At 40.7% G+C, this 12,857-nt stretch overlaps 3 protein-coding genes across 8 annotated transcripts in view; all 3 read right to left on the minus strand.

Moving 5' to 3' along the window:
* Positions 1 to 293: 293 nt before the first annotated feature.
* LOC140268696 (uncharacterized) lies at positions 294 to 3,208 on the minus strand. 2 transcript variants are annotated; one of them, XM_072363654.1, is made up of 2 exons: positions 2,834 to 3,208; positions 294 to 2,373 (listed from the first exon to the last, which is right to left on the minus strand). In XM_072363654.1, exons 1-2 carry the CDS (start codon positions 3,075 to 3,077, stop codon positions 1,061 to 1,063), a joined length of 1,557 nt encoding a protein of 518 aa, XP_072219755.1. In that variant the 5' UTR covers positions 3,078 to 3,208; the 3' UTR covers positions 294 to 1,060. The 2 variants fall into 2 exon arrangements, with proteins under 2 accessions (XP_072219755.1, XP_072219756.1); XM_072363655.1 differs by having other exon boundaries at positions 294 to 2,368; positions 2,834 to 2,917.
* A 2,412-nt stretch (positions 3,209 to 5,620) lies between these two features.
* Positions 5,621 to 10,165, minus strand: LOC140269087 (acyl-coenzyme A thioesterase 3-like). Of its 2 annotated transcripts, none has more exons than XM_072364109.1 (4): positions 10,104 to 10,165; positions 8,278 to 8,741; positions 6,801 to 7,003; positions 5,621 to 6,475 (listed from the first exon to the last, which is right to left on the minus strand). In XM_072364109.1, coding segments are annotated over exons 1-4 (1,278 nt in total). In that variant the 5' UTR covers positions 10,106 to 10,165; the 3' UTR covers positions 5,621 to 5,866. The 2 variants fall into 2 exon arrangements, with proteins under 2 accessions (XP_072220210.1, XP_072220211.1); XM_072364110.1 differs by lacking the exon at positions 10,104 to 10,165 and adding an exon at positions 9,981 to 10,040.
* Positions 10,166 to 11,961: 1,796 nt separating this feature from the next.
* Positions 11,962 to 12,857, minus strand: part of LOC140268459 (supervillin-like) — a 38,807-nt gene continuing 37,911 nt past the window's right edge. For 3 of the 4 annotated variants that reach the window (XM_072363336.1, XM_072363333.1, XM_072363334.1), the window contains one exon: positions 11,962 to 12,744. In XM_072363336.1, the coding sequence (XP_072219437.1) occupies positions 12,658 to 12,744 (87 nt within the window). In that variant the 3' untranslated portion in view covers positions 11,962 to 12,657. The remainder of the gene's footprint in view (positions 12,745 to 12,857) is intronic. The other variant, XM_072363335.1, reaches the window with a different exon arrangement.

Below are 12,857 nucleotides of genomic sequence, written 5' to 3' on the forward strand. Positions count from 1 at the left end.
GTGTGGGTGTTTTTCAGGGAAGTGGAAACAAACCTAGAAAAGAATCGATTGCCAACACAGACACCATCGGATGTTCTTCGTCGAAGCCGTGACTGCTGAGAGCTCCTTTGGTGGCTCGATCCTCTCATTATCAGACAGGTGGCCGTGATGTTAGGGCTGATCGATACAAAGTGCAACATTTTGAACTTAGAAAAGATTGAAACAGCTCCAACTTAACTTCAATAACTCTAATGGTTGTTTGACATGCTTTTATTATTTCATTATAATATATAATATATATATTGTAAATATAATGTGAAAATACTAAACTTTAGGTTTAAGTTTCCATCTCTGCCACCAGCGGATACAGAATATTTAATTTCACATGTGGACAGGCGCAGATTTACTGTTTGTTGCAGCGCAGCCACAAACGTGTGATTTAAAGAAAGCAAAAACACCAGATTCTCCATAAAACCTCACCTTATCAGCATGTTTAGCTCCCCCTGGTGTCCATATTGTGTAACCGTCCAACAACGTGCCTCAATCCTTCTAATAATCCTACAAAATAGTGATAAAACAGTCTTTTAATTAATCAAATAATAAATATTCATATTAAAACATAATGAATATCAATCAGACACAACATTAAACCTGCAAAATAGTTTCAGCAATTTTAGATACAACAAAACTTAAAAAATACAGAAAGTACCAGAAGATATTCCTTAAAATGACAGTTTATAGATGCATAAAATTAACATCTACAATCATGATCCAACAGAAACATATGATAGCGTATTCCTTTACAGAGACACAGCCCTGTTTGCTTTTCCCTCATTCCTTCTTATTTTGCTGACACCTTTGGGCTGGAACCTTTGAGCAGCGAGTGAAGACACAAGCCAATGAAGCTCTTAGAAATATACAAAACAGAGCGCTTTATGTTTTATAAAAACATATGTGTCACACATTCAGGTTTCACTGTCAGACTGAGACAGCTGTGAAGTAAAAAAAACAAAGCAATAAAATCAGTACATAGGGTTTGATTTACTGATGTACTCTGCAGCTGACCACCTTCACTCCGCTATCATTTACTTTCTGCAATCAGAGCTCTTGGACACACGTTTGCCAGAGCACAGCAAACTGTTACAACTTTGTCTACGAATGCCACGGTCTCCCCTGCACATGGCTCAGCCATACTGACTGGGATGTTTGAAGACAATATGCTGTATGTGTCGCGTACAACGCCAATAATTCTCTCCACGTGGGTTCTGAGATGTGTCATTTTTCTTGTTTCCTCGGCATCCTTTGCATCCAACTGATGGCGACTCTCTGTAAATGCTGGCATCTTGACTTCAGCACACATCATTCCCACACTTTCCTCTATGTCAAACCCACGACCGGCCAAAACGAAATCCCCTGGCATCAGTTTGTCTAGAAAACCACAGCTCTCTGATATTTCTTTATCACTACGGCGCCCTTCCCACCCTTTGGAGATGAAGGAAATAACTCCTTGTGGAGTGATACCGATGAGATATTTCAGTGTGCGACTGTGCTTGTGGTTTAAAAGTGTTTGTCCCAGTGGCTCGATATTGGAAGGTCTTTCTATAGAAACTTCAATGCAGTCCACAATAACAGCAAGATGCTCTCCAAATGTCTCCACAAACTGGCGAGGCATGCTGACCCACAGCCTCTTTCTGTCCGGCCAGTGCACCAGCAGAGACAAGCGTGCGTATAGCACACTGACGGTGTCATCAAACGCGGCTGTAGCGGTTTGCGGGGGCACGCCAAACACGTGGCTGATGTGCTCCATCGGCAGATCCAACCGCAGACGCATGAAAATGAGAAGCACCATCTGAAAATGTGTCAGTTCTGTTTCTCCGCGTGGCAAAAACGGCGTGACATAGCACAGCAAAACCTGAAACGTGGCATAGCTGGGAAGTCCGGTGTAATATTTGACCTTCTCGTCATCATCTTTCAGGAACTGCTCCGTCATCTTGAGTTGAGCCAGTTCATTCGTCAGACGTGCGTTTTCCTCCCGCAGACGGCTGATTTCATCAACCAAAGATAAGTCCAGTTTGTGCTCCTTCAAACTTTCATTTTCGGAAGTTTGCGGCAGGTCTGTATCCCTGTGTGTCACCTCTTCCTCCTCCTCTTCATCCTTTACCACCACCTCGATCACCTGTGGTGTCACCTCGACCTCTTCTTCTTGTGCTTTTACCTCAACTTCCTGAGGAGCACTGCTAACTACTTTATCTACTGTTGTTTCTCTATTCTTTTTATGTCTTTTCACCCGGCGTGCAAATCTCTCTTTGTCTGTCGCTTTCACTTCATCGTGGCCCAAATGCAAAGATGGTTTCCAGTCGGGATGGGTCTCCAGCATTTCATATGCTGGCTGTCCTGCAAACACAGAGATGAAGTCGGTTACACACTTCACTGCTTTGCTGGCTAAAGAAATAACGCTCTGGGAGGACAGAAAAATGGAAGTCGTGTTAGACATGACCTGTTTTTCTGATTTAAAACTCTGCTCCACACACGTGCATCAACACTGCTTGCAGAGAGTAGATCCAGTTCAAGTTTATTGATTAAGCACATTTAAAACAACTGCAGACGACCAAAGTGCTGTTCATTTAAATACTACTTATGCTTATCATTTGTCTCCTGTAGAAATGAAGACATGATTTTTAAGGTTAGTCTTATAGTGGACCAATAAGGTCATTAAGACTAGTATTCAGGGTCCTTGCAAAACCCAGTACAAGTAGGATCCTCACAACATGGCGTGTAATCAGCACAACGAACAGCCACCATCACATCAGATAAACTTCATATATTTTAAGAACAAAGCCGAAAATGAACTCACCCGAGTGAAAATGTAGAGAACACACCTTCATTGATGCAGTAATGTGGTCGAAAGTGATGTCCTTCCTCCTCACTGCAGCTACCCACCCCATCCTGCGTCTCCTCGTCATCTCCTCGACCACTTTGCCTTCGTGCTTTTTCAATTTAGGAAAAGCGAAAAAACGTATTCCATTGTCCAGACGTTTCCCTAAACGACTGTGTGATCGACTACGGCAGCCCCTGATGCAGCAGCAATGACCTGGCATGGCGCCGAAGCTCTAAACACAGCCTCCAAGTCAACGACGGCGGCCACTGTGCAGGTTGACCCTCACAATATGGCGACTCAGGCGTCACCAAGGCGATGAAGTTTGTTACCCACAATTCAACACGGTGTGTTGCCCCCCGAGGTCCCGGAGCTCTAAAAACAAATAGCACAGTTCCAGAAAGTTAAGTTGCTTTACGCGTTAAGCTGTTAACATAAACTAATAATATATTCACCTGAAACATGACAAGAAAAATAAAAAGCTGTTCTTTTAATTTGTTAAATGTCGGAAGTTTGGAAGAAAGTGTAGTAACGGTAGTTTCGGTTGGTACGTTCAAGTGCCCATTTTGATTATTGTGCCGTCCTAAAATGCCAACCCGAATCCAGACAAAGTTATCCTAACTCAAATTGTCAGTCCACATCCGAAACACACACGAGCAACCTGTTAAATTCAGTATTTGGTTTTCGTCAGACTTACTGTGAGGTCGGCTCACGACGTCAACAATTCCGGCCTCGTTCAGAATAAAAGCCTTGTCATTGATGAGCGACGCAAGTAAAACAATTTAATAAAACAATAATAAAAAAAGGTCCTTCCGTCAAAAAATAACTACCAACAACAAAATAATTAAAAATACTGAAATGTTATTTTGTAACATTAAGATACAGTATAACTTATTACCAGGGTGTGATTTGTGAAAAAAAAACAAAGACTAAACATTTTTAGAAACGTTTTATTCAGAAAAATTACCACACAACAGTGTGAAAACATGAAAACTGTTGTGTAGATAAACCTTACACTTAGGCTACATAACGTAGGCAGTAGGCCTATTTTGAACGTGAACAACCACTGCATTTGCAGACATATTTTCTCAAAATATTGTTTTTTAATTTGTCAAAAAGAAACAAAAATGTCAAAAAGAAATAAAAATGTAATTTTTTTAATGGTTAATTTGATAGACTATCGGTCAGACTATGAAAACAGTATAAATTTTTTGTTGTCGTCCTGTAAAATATGACGATATGCTGCTCAGGATTCTTTTAATTTTTTTTATGAAAAATATCTATATATATACTAAAATCTAGAATAACATTAGTATTATTATATTAATATAAAATATAGTCCAACTCAGTTTCAGTTTTCATCCAAGACTATTTGTGTTATTTCAAATAAATTCAAGATTTATCAAACAGTCCAGATGAGGGAGTTTCTACATCTAAAAGCAGCTTCAGACTTCAGATTGATGAGGAACTCTTTCAGTCTTACAGGCCGTATTGGTGTGTGTCAGAGGTTAATTCAAACCGAGACATTTTAGAGTTCTTAATCTTTTCATTGGTTTTGAAGCTCCATTTTGTTTAGAAGTGTTGTTTGCATCCATTAAAATACAGAGTCTGGATGCGTTCAACCCAGCAGGCACGCGTCTTCATGATGAATGGCATCGTGTGACAGACCATAAGAACCTTGAGTACATCAGGCAGGCAAAGAGGCTCAATTCTCGCCAGGCCAGGTGGACTCTATTCTTTAATAGTTTTCTTTTCACTCTGTCCTAGAGGCCGGTAAACACATTGTTGGAAAAATAAATCGCAGATGACCAAGACAGAAGGATCCAGGATAAAATTTAAAAATATAAACTTCTTTGGCGCGCCGCTATTGCTATGGAAACGGCAGGAAACAAGCACGTCTCCCATGAGTCTGAACAGAGCAACACCAACAACAACACTAACAATAATCTAAGTAATAAAAGACCTGTCAGACCTGCGATTTGTTTTCTTTAGGACTCCGGTGAGTTTTCTGCTTGTATGCCACGTGCTAATTGCTAATCGATAAGAACATTTTCAGTCATTATGAATGCTAATGTTGAACCTTCTTATGTTACAAAAAACAATCGGAGATTTACCGTAAATGTTGCAAAGATGTTTCAATGAGTTAGTAAGAGAATGAGTTATAGATGTAATTGTTCACATGACGACCGTAATTCTTACTGCGCCATTTTTGGACGCCATGTTCAAGGTTGATGAGTGTAAATTGTCTGCTCAGGCAATGTGTAAGGGCGAAAGGTCGAGTACACCCTTAACGGAGTCCATCACAAAAACAAGCATGCATGCTCACACTCAGTCAACTTCGTCACCAATTAGCCTAATAAAATCAATCACTTCATTTCTGAACATTAAGGCATCTTATAAACTACATCTTTGCTCCCCCTGTGCATGCATGGACTGATTGGTGCTGTCACAATTACACAAGTTTAGCCGATAATTCTCATAACAATTATTACAATGTATGAAATGTATACATGCATGCTTTAGTAGGACCATGTGGATTTTATTTAGCTACTTTTATAGAAAAGCCTACCAATAATTCTAAAATGCGCTCATGAAGAATTACAGCCAAATAATTTGTAATCGATGCCAGAACCACAAATTAAACATATTTTTGTTTAACTTTTGATCCTTCTGAAAAACAAAACTACTCGGTACATGGTGACAGCAGAATGCAGGGACATAGCAAGATAACAGCCAGTCAACACCATCAAACATAGTAGGAAACTGAAATTTTACTCAGCTGTTTTTATACATGTGAAGAAGACAATTATCCCAAAAAGGCAGGAAGTGTACAATCATGTAATAATTGGGACAGGTTATAATAATTTCTTCCGGCTTGTTAAACTTTGACTTTTTAAGAATTCGCCGCCTGTTTCCCAAAACAACCCTCCTCACCTGATCAGAGTAATTATTCACAGTTAATTGGCAGCCATTTTATCATAATTATCTTGTCGAAAATCATCCTGTTTGAATCTATAACTTTGCTTTGGTCGGAGAAAAATCGCAGCTCAGATGCGTTCTGAAGAACTCCTGAATCTTCTTCCACAGGTGGACTTCAGCTGCTGCGTGGGACCTGGGCTCACCCCCCCACAGGACTGGCTTACCTGCAACCCCATGGAAGCTGGAGGGGCAGTACGGTCCATAAGGCGGCTCTAAATAGTGCCCAGCTCCTGGATAACTCACACTCTCAAAGTTCTCCCTCCCGTGGCGTTTCAGTCTCTCCACCATCTCGTCCATGTAGGCTTTGCTGTCCCAGTTGAGGTCGTCCTCTGAGGCCACAAAGAGGAAACGTCCCGTTGCGCGTTCAATGGGGACGAGGGTGGCTTTGTTCTCTTCCTCTAGAGGATCGTGCATACTGTATTTAGAAATGATTGCCCCTGACTCGGTGGGAATCGCTTTCTTAAAGTCGAACATTAAAGCAGGAAGGATTAGTCTTTGCTTATAGTAGAGGGGTAAAGCTGTATTGGCAGAGCAGCCATTGATCCACACAACAGCCTCAATATTTGGCAAAAAAGAGGCTATTGATAAAGCAAGATCTCCACTTTTTGAGAGAGATATTACACCAACTCCTTTACTGCCAATCTGTGGGAAAACAAGTCAAAAGCAACATATTATTTTATTGTTACGCTGCACAGATTTGTTCTTTTTGTAGAGAACATAAACGTAGCACCTTTTAATCAGTGAACAGAGCTTTTTCAGCACTAGCCAACTGTGGATATAGAATAGAATAGAAAATACTTGATTCATCCCCCAGTGGGGGAAATTCGAATTAGTCGAGTAGCTCAAAAAATTATAAATATTTACAATGACTGCATACTAGACAACAACAACAATAATCAATGACGAATATACCTGCTGAGTGTGTCCTCAAGCATCAAGATTCTCAGATTTGGTTCAATCAACTCACCTTATCTTGTTTCTTTAAAAACTCTATAGCTTCTTCAAAATAATCCAAGTGGATCTCTGTGATGTTCTTTGGCAGGTCGCCGTGGCCATACAGAGCTACGGTCAGAACCAGAAATCCTCGGCTGGCCAGCAGAGAGGCTCTTTTCTCCGACAGACCTCCACCGAATGTGTACAGATCCAACACAGCAGGGAACGGCCCTCCTCCTACGATACAAGAACATTGTGTGCAGATGCCCATCAGCATACATTTACCATATTACAGTCCGGCTACAAATGGAAGTTTCCCAAGGACAAAACAGACCTGTTACACAACCTTATCAGCCCAAAAGTCAGACATTGACAAGGAATAGAATATATTGTGCATGAATAAGGCCAGACGCCCCCCATGTCCTACAAGGTGTTTGTTACTATAAAGAGTGAGATGCATCATCGTCTGTTGCCCCCGGAAAAGGACAGTCTGATGACAGGGTTAAACATTCGGAACATAACGCATCCACATACTGGTAAGCTTATATGGTTTCTCTTTAAATGGGATGTATTGTGAAAAAAAAACAACTCAAATCTTGCATTTGGGTGTCTGCAACACTGTAAAATTAGAGTTCTTCGTCATCCTCCAAGCTCAGTAAAACTAGTGAATTCCTTTAAGTCCACCTAACTTCTGCTTCAAACTGTAGCATTCACTGCACCGTGGGAGTGGGAAGCTGAAACATTTCTGCTCTTGCTTTCTGCTTTGCCATTAACGGCTAATTTTAAACAGCATTTATATAACTTCAGTACCAATTGTCCTTGGCTGAGCTGCACACACAAATCTAGTTATTTGAGAATTAAATTGCCAATCAAGTGTTTCTCCATCAGACTGTTGGCTGGTATTATCAACTCTCAGGGTGTTTACGGTCTGCTTTCAAATACGGTAATAATGTGCTTCTCAAAAGAGGCAGATCCTGTGGGTAACTCCATGCCCACAGAGGTTTTAAATGCATGGATACAAAGGATGTGGGGGCACTGTCTTTGTGTGCTATTTTGAGAAAGCAAAACTTTATTCCTTTTTCTTTCGGAGCCTAAAATACATTTTACTGCTGACTCATTCATAGCAGTAAGTAATAAAGGCCTCTCCAAACCGGGGGTGTGCTGGCTGTGGTCAGTTGTTGGTCATACTCTGACCATGGATACATACCTCTACAACTGTAATCCTGGCTGTGACAGAAAGGTGTCTGAGCACAGTGCTTTACGGCTGACTGCTTAAGGCTGAAGTCTTGAGTCTATGAGTCTTGCTGACCTCGGCACAATGGGTATTCAAGCAACTAGAAGTGAACACCAGCTGAAAACCAGGGTTCAGACATGATGGGTTATATTTTGTAATCTATCATGAGGATGGATGGATGTTTATCTGGAGAAGAAAGAGATGCTTGCTTTGTGGCCAGAGTACTCCCTGATGGCGGTGGCCCCTCTCAACTGGATAAACGTGCCGTGTAACAAACCTGGGGGAGTAAAGAGAACTCCACGAATGTTTCCATCTTTGACAGGAACTCGGGTGACCCCATCTCTGATCAGACGCCTCTCATTGGTCGCCTCGGCCAGCTTCCCGCCCTCCTCCTCGTGCACAGAGAAGTTCACCACGTGGGCATTTAGCGGACTTGTCTTCTGAAACCTTTTGTGCATGATGTCGGCCCTCATTGACCACAGCAGACCCATGGGCTCAACCCCAACGTAGCTCCCACTGAGAGAAGGGTCTCTGTCCAGGTTGACCTCCCCGCTGCCATCAGCCCTGTAGGTGGCCGAGGAGCTGAACACCACCCCCTTGTCGTCAGTGGATCTGGCTCTCAGGGTGACCACCTGCCTTGATTTCAGCCCAGCCACCTTCACCTGAACGGGCTCGTCGAACAAACACCTGGCGCTCGGCAGCAGCCTCACTCTTACTTGGGCGGACATCTCTCTTTTCACCCTGTACAGAAATTAAACCATTTTCTTGGTTGATTTATAATCTATAATGCAGTATTCAGGATTATCCCACCAGCTGTGTTTCAGTTACTTTCTGGTGGCTTTTTTGTAGCAGACGTAAAAATCAGACGTAATACGGAAGCCTCAAACCAAATTTCAGGATGTATCTTGTCAATTTAAACAATCAGAATTAATCTATGAGTTCTAAAAAGATGGCCTCTTATATTCCCAGGGCTCAATTTGCCCCAAACTTAGCCTATTTCAGTTTTAAAAAATATCTTAGCATAAAACAGAAAGATAACATTAAAGTGTAACTACAACGACTTCCAGCGCTGTGTCGAGCGGCAGCCAGCAACAGTTGCTACCGCACATATTGTACAGCAGTTACTTATGTTAGCTTCATTTTATCTTATTTGTCTATTTTTTATTTCATTTTATTTAATTGCACAGCAATTTCCCTCTGAATAAATAAAGCCTCTTGAATGTTGAACTAGATAAATACTGAGGTAGAATGAATGAATAAATGTCACTGAAGCTTTTTGTCAAATAAGCCTTAAATTAAAACATGCTGCCCAAATTAACACTGGCATGACAGAAGTGAACACCAGCTGAAAAAAAGCCTTTGTTTTTCAATGCAAAACTTGTCCTTTTTTCTCTTTTGGGAACTTGCAAACAGTCACAGCTTGAATAGATGACTTTCAACACTTAAATAATCAAAGTTACTGCAAAATATGATTTATTGCTCCTTCTCTGCAGTTTGTCTAGACTCCATCCTGGTTCAGTTTACCCCACATCTTTTGTCTCACCTACCTCAGATAATTGTTAAGCTAAAAAAAGCTTAACAATTCAGGAAAATATTTAGCTGTTTAGATGTTTTTATATGTTAAAGCAATTATCACCATGTCAAATGTAATTACTCTTAGACCTATAAACTAGCAACTGTGTAGGAGCCATTACATCTGATGTGTCAAAAACTTTACTTTGAGGAGCAAAAACATATATAGTTTTTATAACTCAACATGTGGACCTCAACTACAGCATCTAGTACATTTGGTGACAAATCTACAACTTTTGTTAGCCATTTCCGTTGCAAAGCATCATATCAAGAGTATATAGGTTAACAAGCATTCAATCACACACGTACAGCATTCCCCGTCGTGAATTATGACGTGTGGGCGAAACGCTTGTTGTAAACATTAAAAGTAGGCTAAAAGTCTGCACAGCCCCGGAAAACCGGCCATACCTTCGCTGCTGGCCACCAACACGGAAGCACCCGTTTGTCTTAAAGTTAACCCCCCCCCCCCCCCCCCCCCCCCCGTTTGGTTAAAATTAATCCACGAGTATAGTAGTACACAGGCTCACTTACATAAGTGTCACGAAAGTGATTGTCTTTAGTTTGTCTGCACGTTAACCATGGTAACCGGAAACAGAAGGAGACACCTTTAAAATAAAAGCCGCACTGTGAATGCTTTTGAGGATGCTTTTATTTTGTCTTATATATAAATAATATAATATTCCATAATATTGCACAAAGAAAACAGTACCTTGGATTAGCGTTTTAAGAATAGCACCTTGTCGGAAAAATAAATCGCAACTGACCTAGACAGAAGGATCCAGGATAAAATGTCCGGACTTCACTGACCTTCACACGACTGCCCGATGAGTTGCGCGTCATACATTTCGCGTCGCCGCTGACACAGAGTGACATTTCTTTTTCTGAACATAGTATAGTATCATACTACTACTCAACAAATAGCCATCAACCACGTGTTTCGGCGTATTAACACTGTTGCAGATGGTGTTCTTGAACGCAGCTCTGTGCAACTGTAACCTTCAGCAGAATCAATCACCCAGAACTCAACCCTTCTTTAATTATTATCCATATACACCGGTTACACTGCAATTATACATATAATTTGGTAATGGATAGCTTTAAATTCCGTTACTGTTAGTACGAATTACCAACAAACTCATAGCATGCTTAAAGTCACCTGTTCACTACTTTATTTCATCTGATCTGAAAGTAAAAGGAGTTGTGCGACAAAGTTATCGGTTATCTTAAATGCTATTGTTGATATTGGTGGAACAACACACTTTCAACACGTTTTATCTCTGTATCATCATGTCAGTAAATCCACAGTCGGTATGTAATGTGTCACTGGATCAAAACCACCGAGAAGGAGCAGCATCAGTCCCGTTACCTTCGTCGCTTCGTCGTCTAGTGGCCATGGTGAAAAACAGCAGACAACGCTGCATGCTGGAAGATGTACGGTCGTCAAACACGAGTCAAAAACAAAATAGATTTGGGTTTTTTTTTTATTTCAGAACATCAGTAACTTAGGTGCATTTATGTAATTAGTTGACACCTAGTTTACATTTTTTTAAACAAACATTTTAAATGGAAAAGAAAAAATAATCTTAAAATCAATCAAGTAAGGAAGTTTGCTGGTGATAATAGTTCAAATTTAACCAGAAATAAAATTGTTTTGTATTCAGTAATGAATATCTTTTCCAGTTTTGTTGCTTTAAATACTTTTCAAGGTAAAAACCTGTATTTGTCCCTGGCTGCTGATAACATTTATTTTCTACGAAATAATAAGAGCAGATTTCTCAAACCTTCTCTGTAAAACACCTTAAACACTTATTATATCAGCAGTAGATTAAATTAAATTGCTGAAACGGTCGGATGCAAACCTTGTATGTGTAAAACTTTTCATTTCAGGGAATGACTAACGATCAAAGCCCATGAAGTGAGACGATGAATCTTCTCAAAGTGGTTGAGCAGAGTTGTCCTATTTGGCTGCAATCTCTTGTAGATACTTTTCATTGGTCCGATTTTGGTTAAATTCGCTCACAGTTGTAAAGGGTGACCAGTAGTCCTGAATAATAATAATAATTATGATGAATAGAAAGTGGGAAAATATGCAGATAATGGATGTTTCTGCCCAACAGCAACCAAATTCATGATTCCAGACATTGCCTCATTTGCATATTTAATGATAAACTTTTATTTCATGATAACACTTTTTAGAAAGCTGGAAGTAAATTTAAAAAATGTGCTGGGTCTGAACCATTTGGAATAAAACAACCAAATTCATGACACAAACTCTGAAAAAAAGCCTAAAGAAAATAATTAGCTTATGTGCTGATTATGTTCATGAGGAAACAGCTTTTTTAATGCACCACACGCAGCAAAGGACACAGGACTCCTTGTTTGAGTTGAGCATTGCTGTGATTTAATTCACTATGTCTTATATCACAAAGAAAGTCTTTAAAAATGCAGACTAGAATTTCTGTATATAAACTGTACACAAAAAGCAAGGCACTATACATTCAGATCCATCAAGCTGATGTCTCCCCTTCGTTTAAAGTCAAACCTTTCAGTCACAGCTCGCCTGCTGTCACTCTGGGTCATCTCAGAAGTCTAAAACAGTCGAGCGACACGAGTCACCTTCGAGGCCTGACAGCGTCCAACACGAAACCTGACGCAACAGGGTTTGTTTTTACAAGGGTACAAAGTCACAAACGCACCTACACACACATTTACACAAACGTTACACACACAAACATTATATACAGTCGCACGCGTACACGCAACCTCAACATGGCACTCTGACAGCAAGCGTCCAAGTGTTTTCTTCCACGACTCGATGAGCAGGGACTTTAAGTGCTTGGAAGAGGTTTCAAAGACACACAAACACCACGTATGAACCAGAGCAAGGTGTTTTTTACCTGTCGATACACCGCTTGGATTTATTTTAGTTAAGTATGGACACTGTCGAGAAGCAAAACGACTATAAGCGAGGCGAGTGCGTCTCCAGTCTTGTCCTTCACGTCAGTTCTGTGACTTTTGCCTTTTTTCTCGTCTCCACCATCCACTCTTTGACCGCTTCACGTGCCATCTTTAGTTAAAAACTTGCTCAAAACAGTCCTTTGGCCTTCTTTAGGTTCACTTGCTTCCACCCTGGCAGACGTTCGTAGTCTTCTCTCGTCATTTCCAAAGCTTTCTGCAGTTGGAAAAGAGACACAGGCTGTTACACATCCCGTCTGTCAGGGATTACACTGAATTCCACATACAACTCTCCAAAGAAGCGGTGAAGTGGTGGGGATTTTTCTGCAG

Source organism: Leuresthes tenuis, unplaced genomic scaffold, assembly GCF_036924035.1.
Source record: "Leuresthes tenuis unplaced genomic scaffold, fLeuTen1.0.hap1 SCAF_14, whole genome shotgun sequence".
Classification (NCBI taxonomy): domain Eukaryota; kingdom Metazoa; phylum Chordata; class Actinopteri; order Atheriniformes; family Atherinopsidae; genus Leuresthes; species Leuresthes tenuis.